The 17,033-nt window shown below is 44.1% G+C and overlaps 2 protein-coding genes across 3 annotated transcripts in view; one reads left to right on the forward strand and one right to left on the reverse strand.

The window, feature by feature from the left end:
- Positions 1 to 492: 492 nt before the first annotated feature.
- KIF20A (kinesin family member 20A) lies at positions 493 to 11,061 on the reverse strand. Its single transcript, XM_032336606.1, has 19 exons — positions 10,832 to 11,061; positions 10,189 to 10,374; positions 8,974 to 9,063; positions 8,751 to 8,870; positions 7,984 to 8,122; positions 7,481 to 7,668; positions 7,269 to 7,395; positions 6,892 to 7,086; positions 6,675 to 6,786; positions 6,501 to 6,569; positions 5,905 to 6,048; positions 5,592 to 5,757; positions 5,313 to 5,477; positions 5,045 to 5,184; positions 3,636 to 3,738; positions 2,700 to 2,895; positions 2,351 to 2,442; positions 1,974 to 2,111; positions 493 to 1,077 (listed from the first exon to the last, which is right to left on the reverse strand). Exons 2-19 carry the CDS (start codon positions 10,351 to 10,353, stop codon positions 763 to 765), a joined length of 2,664 nt encoding a protein of 887 aa, XP_032192497.1. The 5' UTR covers positions 10,354 to 10,374; positions 10,832 to 11,061; the 3' UTR covers positions 493 to 762.
- Positions 11,062 to 11,301: 240 nt separating this feature from the next.
- The window catches only part of BRD8 (bromodomain containing 8), a 34,660-nt gene continuing 28,928 nt past the window's right edge, over positions 11,302 to 17,033 (forward strand). For both annotated transcript variants that reach the window (XM_032336604.1, XM_032336605.1), the window contains exons 1-2: positions 11,302 to 11,419; positions 12,372 to 12,468. In XM_032336604.1, coding sequence (XP_032192495.1) covers positions 11,401 to 11,419; positions 12,372 to 12,468 — 116 coding nt within the window. In that variant the 5' untranslated portion in view covers positions 11,302 to 11,400. The remainder of the gene's footprint in view (positions 11,420 to 12,371; positions 12,469 to 17,033) is intronic.

The following is a 17,033-nucleotide window of genomic DNA, read 5'->3' on the forward strand; positions in this document are numbered from 1 at the left end:
TAGATAAGGTAAAGAGAATCATTCTTGCTATATTCTTGGAGGGTTTCAGGGCTGTCAAGTGTATTCAGTAGGAGGTAATATGCTCAATATTATATTACCTCCAATAGAAGGTAATATGCTGGGATTATAATGTCCTCTGTAATAAATTTGAACTGTATTTATGCTGTAGATTATTCTGAGCTCAGGGCCCAGCCTTCCTTTGTTATTTCCAGAACAAGTTTGTTAGTCAGTGACCTCTTCAGGAACGACACTTCATTTTATATTAAGGTATCTATATTTTATATTTTATATATAGGTGTACATATATATATTTAATACAACTTTATATTAAGGACATTAGAGTATCTAATGGCCCTTGGATTCATTTCTTACAAGGCTTTTCTTAGTTTAGCTGTCCACTAGTTACATATCTCTACTGCCATTCCTGTTGAAGGTTCCAAGGGGCCCAAGTGATGTTTAATTTTCAATTTTTTCCCTGTTTTAAAAGTCCCATTTTAATGAATTTGTTAAATTTGGAATTCAAACAAAAAATGTGAACAGTATTTTTATTTAATACAACTTTGTGTGTGCATAGAAACCATATAAGTAAAAAAGCATGAGATTACATATTTGATTATATTACAAAAGGGAGGAAAATAACTATAGTGTATATATATTGCATTCTGGATACAGTTCCAGGTATTGGTAAAGCTTTTTAAGAGACCTGTTTCTCAAGCAGTGACCTGCCTCAGGGCGATGGCTGCTCTCTCTTTCCCCACAGCCTTAGTATTTTTTGCCAAAAGGCCCAGACTTGAGTAAAGGGGAGCGCCGTGAGCGCAGGATCCGGGCATACGGACTACAGTCTGTTGACTGGCAGGTGGGTGTTCTGGGAAGTAAATTTCGAAGAAACGGTTTCTTCCCTGGGGGCTGTTGGTTTGGTTGCTGGTTTTCCTGGTTGGCACCAAGGCGCTTTTTGGTAGAAGCCTGGCCTTGGAGTTTTAGTACAGTATGATACTGCTCTGCAATGCATGCTGCCTTCTTCCGAAGGTCCAGTTTTACTAGCATCATGTTATTCTGGAGCTCAGCCAGGGTCTGATCCTAAGGAAGATGAATAAAATTAAATAAAACATTTTCGTCTGGTGTATTAGAGAAACTAAAGTGCAAGGTAACAGGTGCCACCCACTACCTAGTTACTAACAACTGTTTTTACAAAGATTAATTCTCTAAAATAAGAGCTTATCATTCAGTAGGGAGTGTTTTCTTTAAAACCCAAACAAATAGCACTGAATAGAAGGCCATTTTGTAATATGTGGCATGAGCTTGAATAAGTTTATTTAACCTCCAAGAGCCGTAGTGCCTATGTATTAAGAGCTGTGTTTAGGGGCACCTGGCTGGCTCAGTCAGTAGAGCATATTACTCTTGGTCTCAGATCATGAGTTTGATCCCCACGCTGGGTGCACAGATTACCAAAAATAAATAAACTTAAAGAAAAAAAGAAAAAGAAAAAGCTGTGCTTAGTCTAAGTATTTTTTGCACTCTGAAATCAGGGTGCATTTACTGATGACAATTGTCATAGCTTAACTGTTAGTGTTTTGTCTTAGTGGTATGTAAAATAACACTTTCATAAAATCTATGCATTTTGGCTTTTTTGTTTTTTTAAATACAGAGTTTTATTTTTTTAAGTAGGCTCCATGCCCAATGTGGGTCTTGAACTCATGATCCCAAGATAAAACTTTACTGACTGAGCCAGCCATATGCCTCTTAAAATCTACACATTTTGGATGAAATATGATCTACTTCCATAGGTTTGTTATAACAGAAAATGCCTATAGATTACTTAGATTAGTAACCTTGTACTTAATAAATAATTTTATTCCTTTAAGACTAGCCCCCAAACCTCTGTCTTTCTCTTCTGCTTCTCATTCTTCTTTCTCACATATGTTCTAGAGTGGGCTGATGGGAGAGAAGGAGTTATATATATAAGGTGCCCTGACCTGTTTGATTAAGATGTCATCACAAGTGGTCAAGGCTTGACGAAGTTTTCCTGCCCCAGTGCTGTGGCAGCAGGCTCTTTCTGCTGACTGGAGAGATTCACCAAGTTTCTGAAGCTCTGTCCGCAGCAGCCTTATATTCTGAAAAAAATAAGAGTAGGAACCACATTGTGGCCAAGATCAACCAAGATAATGAGCTGAAGGAATTGAATAGCCACTTGAAGAGAAGTAAAATTAGAAGGCTAGTGAGCTAAATGAAGTAACCACTCTGCCGGACTGTGCACAAAAAACAATAACCCTGGTCCTCACATGAACCACGGATAGAGGGCTGGAAGCTGCCTTAGGTAAGATCCTTGGTAACAGAGAAAGGTGTAAATTACCTTTTGGCCCTCCTCTAATTTCTTGTCCACATCAGTGGTAAAGGGCTTGGCTGAGGGTGGTGGTTCTAACATTTTCTGATACTTCTGTAGTTCTGAGGGAAGGAAACAAGAAAACTTCAACATGTAGGCTTTCTAGCCTTGGACTTACCTCTTAACTGAATTAACAGTAGCTTTTATATTTGCAGCAAATATAAAAAGGGAGGTCATGTGCATCCTAGAGTGAAAGGTCAGGGGATGTAGCTCAGAGTTGAGAAAATTATCTTGGAGTTGGGAATCTGAAGGCCCAAGTTTCAAGAACAGTTCTTCTCTGAACCACTCCTATGCTTTTTGTCCTCTCTCCTTCCCTTACCTTCAGTGGTGGAGTTTAGCTCTGCTCTGCACTGTTCCAGTTTAGCTTTAACCTCATGGAGCTGCTGGTTGGAGGCAGAAGCTGCCAACCTTTGTGACCGCCGAAGGGAAAGTTCAGACCCTGACTGTTGAGCTATTGGCTGCTGTCTGGCTTCCTGTAAAAGAGCTTCTAACTCTTCAATTTTCTCATCCCGGTCCTAAGAGGGAAGCAGAGAGCACAGTTCTATCCAGAGTCCGGCAAATCCTGCAGGAACAGATGACTGAACGGTGAACAAAACCTTCCCTAACAGTTATGCTTGAAAAGCCCATTAGCAGGGTACCTGGGTGGCTTAGCCGACTAAGTACCTGACTTCAGTCTGACTTCGACTCAGGTAGTGATCTTCTGGGTCCTGGCTCCACACTCCGCAGGGAGTCTGCTTCTCCTCCCTCTGCCCCTCCCACCCTGCTCATGCTTGCTCTCTCTTTCAAATAAATAAATAAAATCTTAAAATTTAAAAAAAAAAAAAAAAAAAGCCTGTTAACACTTAAATCATTTCAAGGTCAACCAACCCTTAATTCATAGACTGACACCTATACAGTACAAGAAGACTAGGAAAAAACTGAGTTACATATTCCTCCCCTACCAGAGTTTATTTATTTATTTTTTTTTTTTTAAAGATTTTATTTATTTGTCAGAGAGAGAGAGGGAGAGAGAGCGAGCACAGGCAGACAGAATGGCAGGCAGAGGCAGAGGGAGAAGCAGGCTCCCTGCTGAGCAAGGAGCCCGATGTGGGACTCGATCCCAGGACGCTGGGATCATGACCTGAGCCGAAGGCAGTCGCTTAACCAACTGAGCCACCCAGGCGTCCCCTTACCAGAGTTTATAAAATCTATTTACCTCAGACAAGCTAGTGATGGGAATTAGTGGCCAGTTGAGGCTGCTTTCAGGGCAACTCACCTGAAGCTCTTCTTGGTAAAAACTTGTAAGTGACTCCTTGAGGATCTTTAGTTTCTCTTCATACATTTCCTCTAATAGTTCCTTCTGGGTGTCCAAATGTTCACTGTCAGAGGAGAAAAATGTATAAAGAAGATGGGGTATGGGCGTGGTGGAGCGTGCCTGTAGTCCCAGCTGCTCGGGAGGCTGAGGCAGGAGGATCACTTGAGCCCAGGAGTTCTGGGCTGTAGTGCACTATGCTGGTGTCCGCACTAAGTTCGGCATCAATATGGTGACTTCCTGGGAGCGGGGGACCAGACCACCAGGTTGCCTAAGGAGGGGTGAACCGACCCAGTTCGGAAATGGAGCAGGACAAGAAGATGGGGACACATAGACACACACATGCAACACAAACGATGGAATGCTACTCAACCATAAAAAATGAAATCTTTCCCTTTTGCAATGACATGGATGGACTAAAATTATTTTTTTTTTTGGACTGAGAAATTATGTTAAGTGAAATAAGTCAGAGAAAGACAAAATACCATATGATTTCACTTTTATGTGGAATCTAAAAGACTTTTTTTTAAATAGTCTTAAATACAGAGAAAAAACTAAACTGGTGGTTGCCGGGGGTAGGGGGTTGGGAGGAATGGTTGAAATCAGTAAAAGGAATTAAAAGGTAAAAACTTCCAATTGTATAATAAATAAGTCACAGAAATGAAAAGTACAGCATAGTAACACTGTAATAATGTTATGGCTGATAGATGATGACTACACTTACTGTGGTTAACATTGAAAAATGTATGGAATTGTCAAATCCTTAGCTTGTACATGTGAAACTAATACTGGTGACAGTTATACTCCATAATAAGTCCTCTTTTAAGAGAGTGAGAGCAAGGGGTGCCTGGGTGGCTCAGTGGGTTAAAGCCTTTGCCTTTGGCTCAGGTCATGATCTCGGGGTCCTGGGATTGAGCCCCACATCGGGCTCTGTTCAGCAGGGAGCCTGCTTCCCCCTCTCTCTCTGCCTGCCTGTTTGCCTACTTGTGATCTCTGTCAAATAAATAAAAAGAATCTTAAAAAAGAAAAAAAGAGTGAGAGCAAGTTGGCAGGGAGGGGCAGCGGGAGAGGGAAAGAGAGTGCCTAAAGCTGGGTGCACACCCAGTGCAGAGCCCAATGCGGGGGGACTCCATTTCATGGCCCTGAGATCATGACCTGAGCCAAAAATCAAGAGTCAAGCTTAATCAACTGAGTCACCCACACGCCCCAATAATAAGTTTTTCTTTTTAAAAGGAGAAGAAAAAGTCAGGGAGTGAAGATTCGGAGGAGTAAGTTTGGAGAACAGAGCTTAAGGCACAACTCTATCCTAGTCCCTATTCCCCACTCTCTCTCTGGTGTAGTTGACAGACCAAGAGTGGTCACTCAGCTGATACCTGCACCACTGTTCCCGTTGTTGCATCTGTTCCACCATCTCATTGCAAATTTCATCACGGAGCTGCATCTCCAGCTGCAACTTTTCCTGCCGTTCTTTACAAAGCAGCGCTTTCATGGCTTCCACCACCTGTAGGAGCTCCTGGAGGGACACATAGTTCACAAGTGATCAGATGTCCATGCCCCACAAAGGTAAAGGCCCACCTAGAAGGCAGCATGGAAAATATGTAGCCATCAAGCTGCTACCCCAGAGCTTTCTTGCATTCTCACCTCCTTGCCATACATGGAGATGTCAGTGTCATTTTCAGTGTCATCATCAAGGCCTGGATCTCTCTTAGCTCCCATCTCTAAGCTGGGAGATGCCTGTAGACTCTGTTCCTTGATGAATGACTGTAGCGATGGGAATCCCAATTGCACAGGTGGAGCGTGCACGAGCTAGGGATGGAGCGGGTGGGAAATCAAGTGAATTCATAACTAGTCCCTAGCAGATTCCTTAAATAAAGGTACAAGCCCAAAGTGAGCACAACCATTGCACCTACATCTTCTTACCTGGCTGGCAATGGCTGAGAACTTGGCCACATGAAGGGTCTCATCATAGGTAGATGCAGAGGGATTCACATTGACAATCATGCAGGAGCGGCCTCGACCTGTGAAGAAGCCTTGGAATACTCGAGTCAATTTGCTGTCACGGAAGGGAACCAGGTTCTGTTTTGACCTAGCAAAGGATCAGAGAACAGAGCTGTGAAAAGAATTCCAGCTCTTGGAGTATCCCAGCACCATCTCCAGTAATGACCAGGAGGTCTCTTAGCAAGCCGCAGTGCTCCAGACCATCCCAGCCCACAGTTTACGGTCAGAAGCTCACCGATTCTGCTGGTTTTGGCGCAGGGCAGCAATACAACGGCCCAAGGTGTGCAGAGAAGTATTAATGTTTCCTGCTTCTTTTAGTCGCTCACCACTTTTCTGATCTTTGCAGCGCTCTGAGCCAGCCAGATCACAGAGTGACAACCTTGAATGGTGGACAGGATCTGACATAAGGACCCCACATGTTATGAGCTTTCCAGCCCTTCACATAGTTCTCAGGAGGGGAGGACCCACCAAGGATCTCTGTACCCAAGAAAGCAGAGCAAGACTCTAATAAAAGTAATAACTCTTAGGGACTTCCCTTAACCCCTGCCTCTGTACCATTTATAACCAAACAGCGCACATTTCTAAACTTTTCTGTTTTTTTTTTTTTTTTAAAGATTTTATTTATTTATTTGACAGAGATCACAAGTAGGCCGAGAGGTAGGCATGGCGGCGGGGGCGGGGGGGGGAGCAGGCTCCCTGCTGAGCAGAGAACCCGATGTGGGGCTTGATCCCAGGACTCTGGGATCATGACCAGAGCTGAAGGCAGAGGCTTTAATCCACTGAACAACACAGGCGCCCCATCAGCCCACATTTCTAAAGGGAAAAACTTACTCGCTAATCTTGGGGATGATATCCCCTTCCCCCTGAAGGTGCAGGATCCGTATTGAGAAGATGCTGTGACTGGAAATCAAGAAAAAATGAAAAGTCACTGTGTATCTTCCATGACTAGGCAGAGGACTATTGTTTCCTAGAACTTATGAAAAGTTGACTCCCACAGCCCATCACCTGCGGCTAGAGTTCTGGTTCAGATGGGTGCTGGCAAAGCTCTGGTTTTTACGACCCACTTTGAGCAGTTTCCAGGCCTCCTCAGCATCCTGAACATGAATCCAGTTGAGATCTGAGGCAAAGAGAAAGGTGCACAAAAGACGGGAGCACCTAACTTGTCCAGGTTTCTCCCAAGTCCGTTTTCAGGGTTGTTGGCAGCCTCCCCCACTTCCCATACCTTTCACATATGGATTGCCATTCTGGTCTTCACATAGCCGCAGAGTCTGCCTCTTACGCTGCTGGCTAGGTGGTTCTAACAGGTCATAAAGCAGTTCATTGTAGATCTCAAAGAAGGAGATCCAGATGGAGTAGCGGATATCAGCAGGGACACTCACAGGGGCAGTGTCTGGCTGTGCCCATCGGTGACTCGTTTCTGGGGAAGAAGCCCATGTACACAGCATCAACTCTAGAGTAGTCCATCTCCCCTTCGGCCTGTGGGGGCCTTAGAAGGAGCAGCTTAGGTTGAAACCTTTGGTCTATACATCTGGCAGCTGCTGGGAGCAAGGGAGTGGGTTTCTACTGTTACTTGGTACAAAGTCCAGTCATGGTACATACCATCCAACTGGCTACTGCTGGTCACGTGACTGGAGGAGAGACCAGCGATGCCGCTGTCAAAGCTGGTGCTGGTACCCATTCGACCTTCAATGTAGACACTCCTCTTCAAGGAGGTGGACAGCTCCTCCTGGAGGGGCCCAGGGAGAAAATAAGCACACAGCTTTCCACAGATTTGTCCTCTTATCCCCACCTCTGTAAACCTAGCACTTCACCTCTTGGAGGCCTCCACTTAGCAGGGCCAGTTTCTTCATTTCCTCCTGTCGGATCTGCTTGCTGTCTAGCCAGATTACCTCATTGAAGAATACAGGCTTCAGATCAGGGGTTGGATGAAGCTGACCTTGGAGGCTATTGAAGATCAGAGCTAATGACCGGGGTAGGATCCCTCCATCTTTGATGGTACCTGGAAACATGGTGAAAGATGGATAGCTGAGTGTTCTTCCCAAATTCAAAAACATCATTACAGGGGTATCTGTAAGGCTCAGTTGGTTAAGTGTCTGTCCTCTGACCTTCAGCTCAGGGCATGATCCCATAGAGTCCTGGGATCAAGTCCCATGTTGAGCTCCCTGCTTCTCCCTCTTCTCCTCCCCCCTGCTCATGCACTCTCCCTATCTTTCTCTCTCAAACGAATAAATTAAAAAATCTTAAAAACAAAACAAAACAAAAAAGCAACATTACAGGCCAATCAGCAATTCTGTGAGGGCTACTACTCACTCACCTTGAATTGTGTGGGTTTTCCCCGAGTTGGTGACTCCGTATGTATAAATAAGCCAGTTCTGCCCTTTGAGTACATCCTTTACCATCTCCTTCACGGTCAGGTTGAAGAAGGATGCCTGTCCCACTTCTGGCCCAAAGATCTAGAGACAGACCCAATTTCTCAGAAGCCCATTCCTCATCTCTCACTTGCCTCCTGTACAGAGCCAGCAGATAAGTCCCTTCCGCAGATAAGTCCCTTCCTGGGTGATTGGCTCTGGAGACCACTCAAGCAACCTCTTCCTGCAGTGCTGCCAGATGCTCTCCAAACACTGAAAATTAAACTGCTCTCTGCCAGTGCCTCTTTCATCCAAATCAACAAATATTTCCAGGTACTATCAGGAATGGAGGGATCGTACCCTGGTCTTTGCCTCTGATCTTCAGTAGTCTCTAAGGCCATTGTGTGGGCCTTAGAGCAACACAGTAATCACAGGTGTGGGCTTTGGAGATGGATAATTCTAGATGCAAGGCCTAACACTACCGATTCAACAACATAACCTTCACTGAGTCACAGTATCCTTATCAGGAAAATAGGGACAAGAATGATAATAATAATGGGAAATGCTGGGACTTAATGCACATAAAGTATGTGATGCACTGACTTGCACACGAGTCCCCAAAATTATAGACATGTAATGGATCTCACGATCAATTGAAAAGCTTCCCCTCTAAAGAGAGAATTAGGTTGCCCCTAATATGTTGGTTCTTGTTCATAAAGTAGTAGCTCCATACCTGGGAAAAGGTAAATCTATGGGCAGCTTGTCCAATTCCCCTCTCATTACTCTTCTGGGCAAAGGAATCCTTGGGTGCCTGTAGAATAAGGGTCTCCACATTCTCAATACGGACACAATCCTGAGAAGGGGTAAAAAGAAAAAAATCACAGAAGGAAACAATCCCGGGAACCTTTACTGTATTGCATCATTCTATCTTAAATCCTCCCGCCTTAGACACTCACCTGATCTTCCCGTCGTTCCAACTCTGAAGGTAACAAGGGCCTAACTCTCAGGTATACTTTCACCTTCTCTGTACCATCCTCTGATGGAACCTGTGGCAGAATTCCAGGGCGGAATCAGCAATTACTTCCAAGCAGATGGGCAAACATAGCTTATTTCCAGAGAATCTGCTAACACTACCTCCATTTCACCTCAAATGTCTGTACAGAAAGCTACTCTATAGCTCCATAATCATTCCAACCCACATGGGTTTTTTCACTGTTTTATCACCCTTCACTGTCTTCAGTATCCTGGAAACATGGCCTACCACACTGACTTTCTGAATTAGAACTGGTTAACTGGTAGGCAAATCAGACTGTGGTATTACAGCAAAACATAGTAGTTAAGCACCTTGGAGGCAGACGAACCTAAATTTGAGTTCCAATTCCATCATTTAGAAGTATGACATCTTGAACAAGTTCTTTAGATTCCCGCCTCTGTTTCCATATCTATAGAACTGGGTTAATAATAGAACCCACTTCATTCAACAGACGTTTAGAGATCTACCTACTATGGCCTGGGAACTCTAATGCTCTGGTAGTCCACAGTCAGGGATATTACCAAGGCTCCTGCTCTCATGAAATTTTCTCTATAAAAGAGGAGACATCCTAGTAGAGTTGTGCTCAACAAGCACTATTTCCCTGCCAAGGGACATTTAGCTACGTCAGGGGAAGTTTCTTGGTTGTCACAGTGGGAAGGAGCTAGTGACATCTAGTGGGTAGAGGCCAGGTATGCTGCTAGACATCTTAAGGTACAAGACAGCCCCATAAAACAGAATTATTTGGCCCCAAATGTTAATAATGCTGCAGCTGAGAAACCCCAGTTTGGCATAAAGACTCCATAAATGGAAGTTACAGTTGATATTAAAAACATACTAAAAGGCAATATGGTATTGGGCAAATTATTTAACACATCTAGGCCTCACGGTGAAGAAGAGAACTATTAGCCTTCCCTCACAGGACTGAGTATGCACGTGAGTATCTTTCATTAATGGAATGCAAATAATAGCTCTTATGGACACACAAATTTACATTTTTGACTTGTCCTGCTCCTAATTTTGAATTGATCTCTCAGACCCTTGGGATTGCTGTCTTTGACCTCATACTAATTCTGTTAACAACAACTGGTAGACTGAGGCTATCACTTTCTGCTGACAAGCCACTGTCCAACTCCTTTACCTGCTGCTTATCCTCCAGGGAGGTGGAGATGACAGAGCAGTCTGATATCAGGTCCTTGCGTACCACAGACCCTAAATCTGCAGCTGTGGACTCAAACATGGGGGAGACTACAACCTCCTCATCTGACAGCAAGCCGGCTGGCGGAGAAAGGATCCCTTGAGACATGACAGCAGGGGCAGCTTAGGTCTACAAAGAGACAAGAGTGGGTCGGGAGGGGAACCTTAAGGGACAGAAGGGGCTGCAAATTTTAAGAAACAATTTCCTTGCCCCAGGACACCTTCCTCTCGCTGCCTTAATTCCTACTCCCTTATTCCTTCAAATGCCAGTAGAGGGATAGGGGGTAAGAGAAAGAGTTAATCACGTAATCCTGTCTTAGGCATTTCCGACCGCCAAAAAGAATGAAGATACCTCGCTTTTCCAAAAGCAGAAGGCCATACACTAACTAGGGTGCCTCGCTCACCGGTGTAGAGGAGAAGGTATATTTGCCTTAGGCTCCTTCTCCAACCTCACTCTAGGCCCCAAGGGAGGACAGAGGTATTAAAAAAAGGGGGAGGGGGTGGCGGCAGCTTCGGTTTCTAAGAGCCTATCCCTCGAGGGCAAGAACTGGTACCGCAGCTGGGCTCTGGCACAGCCCTAAACTCACCGAAGACGCGACACTCGCTCCTCCTCTGGTACCGGCTAACACACCCTGCCGCCGAACCTGGACTTTCGTCGTCTGAGAGCACAACTCCACCCACGAGGCGCACCTTTGTTACTGATACAATGTTTTAAATTACGCGCTGCGTTCGTTCGGCCAATCAGACCGCCAAGCCTGCAGCTGCCAATCAGCGCAAGGAAAGGGGGCGGCTGAGCCTGGTAGACCGTTTGCTCTGGCTTGACCTCTGCTTTCTAATGTGGGTCCGGGTTACCAACTGACGGCGTTTGGACTTGGGCCGCCTACAGTTCTTCGCGCTTAACACTTTTCTTTGCACCCTAGGAGCTTCTTTCTAAGAAACCTAAAGGATATTCTGAGGCTTCAGCGCCATCCTCTTTAGCACATTCCTTCCCAGGAGCACTCAAGAAGCCTGGTTTAAGACTTGTTCTTCCTGGGGATGGGACTACGTTTCCCAGGAGGCATCGCGAACAAACTGCCGGACTCTATTTCCCAGAGTTCCCGGGCATCGGCGGTGCCAGACCGTCTTCCCTGAGGGGGCTGGAGACTTCAGGGCCAAGATGGCGACAGGAACGGGTAGTAAGTATGTCCGCTGTTTTTGCGTGGAAGGCCTTTTAGACCACAGACTAGGTACCAGATTTCTGTCACACGTTTGGGGATTAGGAGCAATCATTGCCCAAGAGTTCAGGGTCTTGAGAGACCTGCGCTTGGCCGTATCGTGAAGACTAACGATTAGAGGCCCAGAAGAAATGCAGGGTGTTGTGTCTCAGGGAGGCTGCGGAGATTTGAGAGAAGCAGCTCAGCGAATCCTTGTGTGTTTGGGAACTCTGCGGAATGCGAGATAAAGGGGCTCAGGAGACCTGGGTGTGCAGACAAAGAGATTCTGTGAGCCATAGGGAGTAACCAACCGGCTCTCAGCCGTTCGTTTCTGGCCAGCGTTTGTGAGGCCCGTGGTCTGTCTCCCAGAGAAATGGGGTACTTTAACTCTTAGCTTTTTCGGCCGCTAGGGAAGTAGTGTTATGTGGATCTGAGCCATTTTCCTGTTTCGCACACTTAGCTGAGAATTTATTTTAGGCCTGACAGCTAGAGGGAGGTTGAAGTACGGAGAGAAGTAAACAAGTTTATGCTAAGAAGGAGGCAGGGCAGGAGGCGCGGGATGGGGGGAGGGGAGCGGCTGCTGGGAATCCTGGGAAAGAAGCCCTGGCGTTCAAATTGGAATCGAGTAGTCTTAAAACTGGGCCTTGAGGGAGAACTGCCTTATTCTTACGCTGGCATTCTCCCCTGCCTTTTTAAAATAAAACAAAGTAGCCATGTCATTTAACGAAGTAGAATGTTTTGACAGATATTCAGCGCAATTTGCAGGGAATGAATAGTGATGATTTTTTAGGACAGAGGTGAAAATCAAGATTGTGTGTAGTAACTCACTTTGTTCCTACAAGGTGGGATGTTTTTGCGTTAGGCTTTTAGTCCTTCCTTTGGGCCTTAGAACTAGTGCCTCAGTAGTTGTTTTCTAAGACTTTTCTCCTTTTAGAACACAAGCTGCTGAGTACTGGCCCTACAGAGCCATGGTCCATCCGAGAGAAGCTCTGTTTAGCCTCTTCAGTCATGAGGAGTGGAGATCAAAACTGGTAAGGTATCTAAGATAGCTGCATTCTTGGGTCTTAGAAACTTTTGGTATTTTTTTATTACACTGGTGGATTCCTGTGGTTAATCATACTAGCGTTTAAGCAGTATTTCTTTTTTAACAGCATTATTGAGATTTAATTCAAATTAAATAAAATTAACCTAGTATATACACATAATTTAGTATATTCACAGAGTTGTGTGACCATTTTTACAGTCTAATTTTAGAACATTCTTATTTCTTCTAAAAGAAATCTCTTACCCCTTCCTTAGTTGTCACTGTACAATCTCCACCTCCCCAGCATTCACCTCTACTCCCACCCTCAGGCAGATACTCAGTCTCCTTTCTTTCTCTGTAGTTTGCCTATTCTGGAAATTTCATACAAATGGAATTCTGTAATTTGAGGACCATCTGAACTATTTCCTTAATTTTTAAAAAAAATATTTATTTATTTATTTTAGAGAGAAAGAACTCACAAGCAGGCGGTTAGAGGGACTCCCTTTTTTTTTTTTTTTTTTTGTGATAGAGGGACTCCTTAAGCAGACTTCCTCCTGAGCTTGCAGCCCAACTCAGGGCTTGATTCCAGGATTCTGAGATCAAGACCTGAGCCAAAATCCAGAGTCAGAGGCTCAATTAACTGAGCCACCCAGGTGCCTCCAGCTGAACTATTTTTTTTTTTAATTTTAATTTAATTTTATTTTAAGATTTTATTTATTTGGCAGAGACAGTGAGAGAGGGAACACAAACAAGGGGAGAAGGAGAAGCCGGCTTCTTGCTGAGCAAGGAGCCTGACAGGATCCCAGGATCCTGGATCATGACCTGAGTCGAAGCAAGATGGTTAATGACTGAGCCACACGAGTGCCCCTGAACTATTTTTTAATAGTTCATTTTACATTCCCACAAGCAATGAATGAAGGCCCCAATTTCTTCGTTTGCCTGACAACACTTAGTGTGTGTCTTGCTAGTGGGTATGAAATGGTATCTCTTTGTGGGTTTGATTTGCATTTCTTTGATGACTAATGTTGAGCATATTTTCATATGCTTATTGGTCATTTATATCTCTTCAGAAAAATGCTCTCATCCTTTGGATTCTTTTTTTTTTTTTTTTTTTAAGATTTTATTTATTTATTTGAGAGAGACACAGAGAGTGCCTTAATGGGGGGAAGGGGAAGAGGCAGAGGGAGAAGCTGATATCCTGCAGAGCAGTGATCCTGGGACCCCAGGAATATGACTTGAGTGGAAGGTAAACACTTAACCCACTGAGCAACCCCCAGGTGCCCCAATCCTCTGGATTCTTTATATTATTACTGTTACTGAGTTTTAAGCATTCTTTGTGTGTTCTGGACACAAATTGCTTGTCAGATAATTTGCAAATATTTTGTGTGCTGTCCTTTTACTTTCTTGATTGGTATCACTTAAAACACAAAGTTTTCAGTTTTGATATGTCCAATTTATTTTTTCTTGTGTTGCTTATGCTTTTGGTGTCATAGCTAAGAAACTATTTCTGTGGTTTTTTTTTTTTTTTTAAAGATTTTATTTATTTATTTGACAGAGATCACAAGTAGGCAGAGAGGCAGGCAGAGAGAGAGAGGAGGGAGCAGGCTCCGTGCTGAGCAGAGAGCCCGATGCGGGGCTCTATCCCAGAGCCCTGAGATCATGAGCTGAAGGCAGAGGCTTTAACTCACTGAGCCACCCAGGCGTCCCTATTTCTGTATTTTCTTGTCAAACCTTTATAGATTTAGCTCTACACATTTAGGTCTGTGATATGTTTTCAGGGTTTTGTTTGTTTTTTAAAGTAGGTTCAACTCTCAGTTTGGGGCTAGAACTCACGATCCTGAGACCTAGGATTGCATGCTCTACCAACCGAGCCAGCCAGTCACCCCATTTTGAGTTAATTTTTGTATATGTTGTAAGGCAGAGGTCTCTTGCACATAGGTATGTCCCATTTTCCAGTATTTGTTAACAACACTCTTCTTTCCCTATTGATACTGTCTTGGCACTCAGTATTTCTTTTCTTTTCCTTTTTTTTTTTTTTAAGATTTTATTTATTTATTTGATAGACAGAGATCACAAGTAGGCAGAGAGGCAGGAAGCAGGCTCCCCGCTGAGCAGAGAGCCTGATGCGGGGCTCGACCCCAGAACCCATGAGATCATGACCTGAGCTGAAGGCAGAGGCTTTAACCCACTGAGCCACCCAGGTGCCCCTCCGTATTTCTTTTTAAGGACCATAAAGTAGAACTGTGGTTTCCAACTTTTTACTTCTAGTGCATACCCTTTTTTATATTTATTTTAAAAGATTTATTTTTTCTTCCTTTCTTTTTTAAAATTTTTATTTGAATTCAATTAATGTATAATGTTGTTATTGGTTTCAGAGGTAGAGGTCATTGATTCATCAGTCCTTTTTTTTTTTTTTTTTTTTTTTTAAAGATTTTATTTATTTATTTATTTGAGAGAGCACCAGCAGTGGGGAGAGGCAGGCAGAGGGAGAAGCAGGCTTCCCACTAAACAGGGAGCCCAATGTGGGGCTCAGTCCTAGGACCCTGGGATCATGAGCTGAATCAAAGGCATATGCTTGGGACGCCTGGGTGGCTCAGTTAGTTAAGCAGCTGCCTTCGGCTCAGGTCATGATCCCAGCGTCCTGGGATCGAGTCCCACATCGGGCTTCTTGCTCAGCAGGGAGCCTGCTTCTCCCTCTGCCTCTGCCTACCATTCTGTCTGCCTGTGCTCACTCTCTCCCCCTCTCTCTCTCTGATAAATAAATAAAATCTTTAAAAAAAAAAAAAAAAAGGCATATGCTTAATGACAGCCAGAGGTGCCCCCGTTCATCAGTCTTATATAATACCCAGTGCTCATTACATGAGTAGCCCTCCTTAGTGTCCATCACTTAGTTACCTTATCCCTCCCACCCCCTTCCCTCCAGTAACCTTAGTTTGTTTCCTGTGATTAAGAGTCTCTTATGGTTTGTCTCCCTCTCTGATTTTATCTTAATTTTATTTTTTTCTGTCTTCCCCTGTGATCCAGTTTTGCTTCTTAAATTCCACATATGAGTGAGGTCATATGATAATTGCCCTTCTCTGATTGACAAGATCTATTTTAGAGAGAAGGAAAGAAAGCCCCTACTAGGAAGGGGAGGGGCAGGGAGGGGCAGAGAGAGCCTCAAGCCTACTATTATTCTGTGCTGAGTAGATCCCCACATGGGTCTCCCATCTCACCAGGCCTGAGATCACAACCTGGGCTGAAACCACCTGAAACCTGAGCTGAAACCACAATGTAAGCTGACTGCACCACCCAGGCACCCCTCTTTTATTTTTTATTTATTTATTTTAAAGATTTTATTTATTTATTTGACAGAGAGAGAGATCACAAGCAGGCAGAGAGAAGGGGAGGGAAGCAGGCTCCCCACTGAGCAGACAGCCTGATGCAGGGCTTGATCCCAGGACTCTGAGATCATGACCTGAGCGAAGGCAGAGGCTTTAACCCACTGAGCCACCCCGGCGCCCCTACCCCTCTTTTATTTTTTACATTTTCTGTTTTTCCTCAAGATTTAAGGAAACCTTTTTTTTTTGTTGTTTAAAGTAGTATCTACACCCACGGTGGGGCTTGAACTTTTGACAACCAGATCAGGAGTTGGTATGCTCTATCAGTTGAGCAAGCCAGGCACCCCTAAGGACACCTTTTAATTGTCCTAAGTCTTGTAATTACTTAATTTTCAAATTTGTGTCTATGTGGTACATCTCTACTACTTTAATTGTTCAAATGAGTTTGCTAAGGCTTCCATTATTGATCACATTTAGCATTTCTGCAGCGTTATTTTTCAAATAACTTTTTTTTTTTAAGATTTTATTTATTTATTTGACAGATAGAGATCACAAGTAGGCAGAGAGGCAGGCAGAGAGAGAGAGGAGGAAGCAGGTTCCCCACCAAGCAGAGCCTGATGTGGGGCTCGATCCCAGGGCCCTGGGATCATGACTTGAGCCGAAGGCAGAGGCTTAACCCACTGAGCCACCCAGACGCCCCGTCAAATAACTTTTTTAAAAAAGATTTTATTTATTCATTTGAGAGAGGGGGAATGAGCAGAGTAGGGGGAAAAGTGAGAATCAGGCTTAGCAGGGAGCCTGATGTGGGCCTCCATCCCAGGACTCCAGGATTATGACCTCAGCTGAAAGCAGCTGCTCAACCATCTGAGCCACCCAGGGACCCCTCAAATAACTTTAAAGGTGAAATCTGGATATCCTAGGTAGTAGTTGTTCTTGAACCAAATTAAATGGTAAACCCCAAGACAAAATAAATCACACTAATTTGATAAATTAGATTAAAAATAGTATAAGAATACTTAAGTAAAAATGGAGTTTTATTTATTTAAAAAAATATATATTTAGAAGGGTACCTGGGTGGCTCAGTTGTTACGCATCTGCCTTCAGCTTAGGTCATGATCCCAGGGTCCTGTGATTGAGCCCAGCATTGGGCTTCTTGCTTGGCAGGAAGCCTGCTTCTCCCTCTCCCACTCCCCCTGCTTGTGTTCCTTCTCTTGCTGTGTCTCTCTCTGTCAAATAAATGAAATTTTTAAAA

This window comes from Mustela erminea, chromosome 3 (assembly GCF_009829155.1).
Source record: "Mustela erminea isolate mMusErm1 chromosome 3, mMusErm1.Pri, whole genome shotgun sequence".
Taxonomy (NCBI): domain Eukaryota; kingdom Metazoa; phylum Chordata; class Mammalia; order Carnivora; family Mustelidae; genus Mustela; species Mustela erminea.

Coding starts and splice junctions, on each gene's coding strand:
- KIF20A (XM_032336606.1), bottom strand. CDS start 10,353: ATGTCTCAAGGGATCCTTTCTCCGCCAGCCGGCTTGCTGTCAGATGAG. Junction 2,112..2,350: donor AATTAGAGGAGGGCCAAAAG/GTAATTTACACC, acceptor TATTTTTTTCAG/AATATAAGGCTGCTGCGGAC. Junction 1,078..1,973: donor ATGACATCTTAATCAAACAG/GTCAGGGCACCT, acceptor CATCTTCCTTAG/GATCAGACCCTGGCTGAGCT.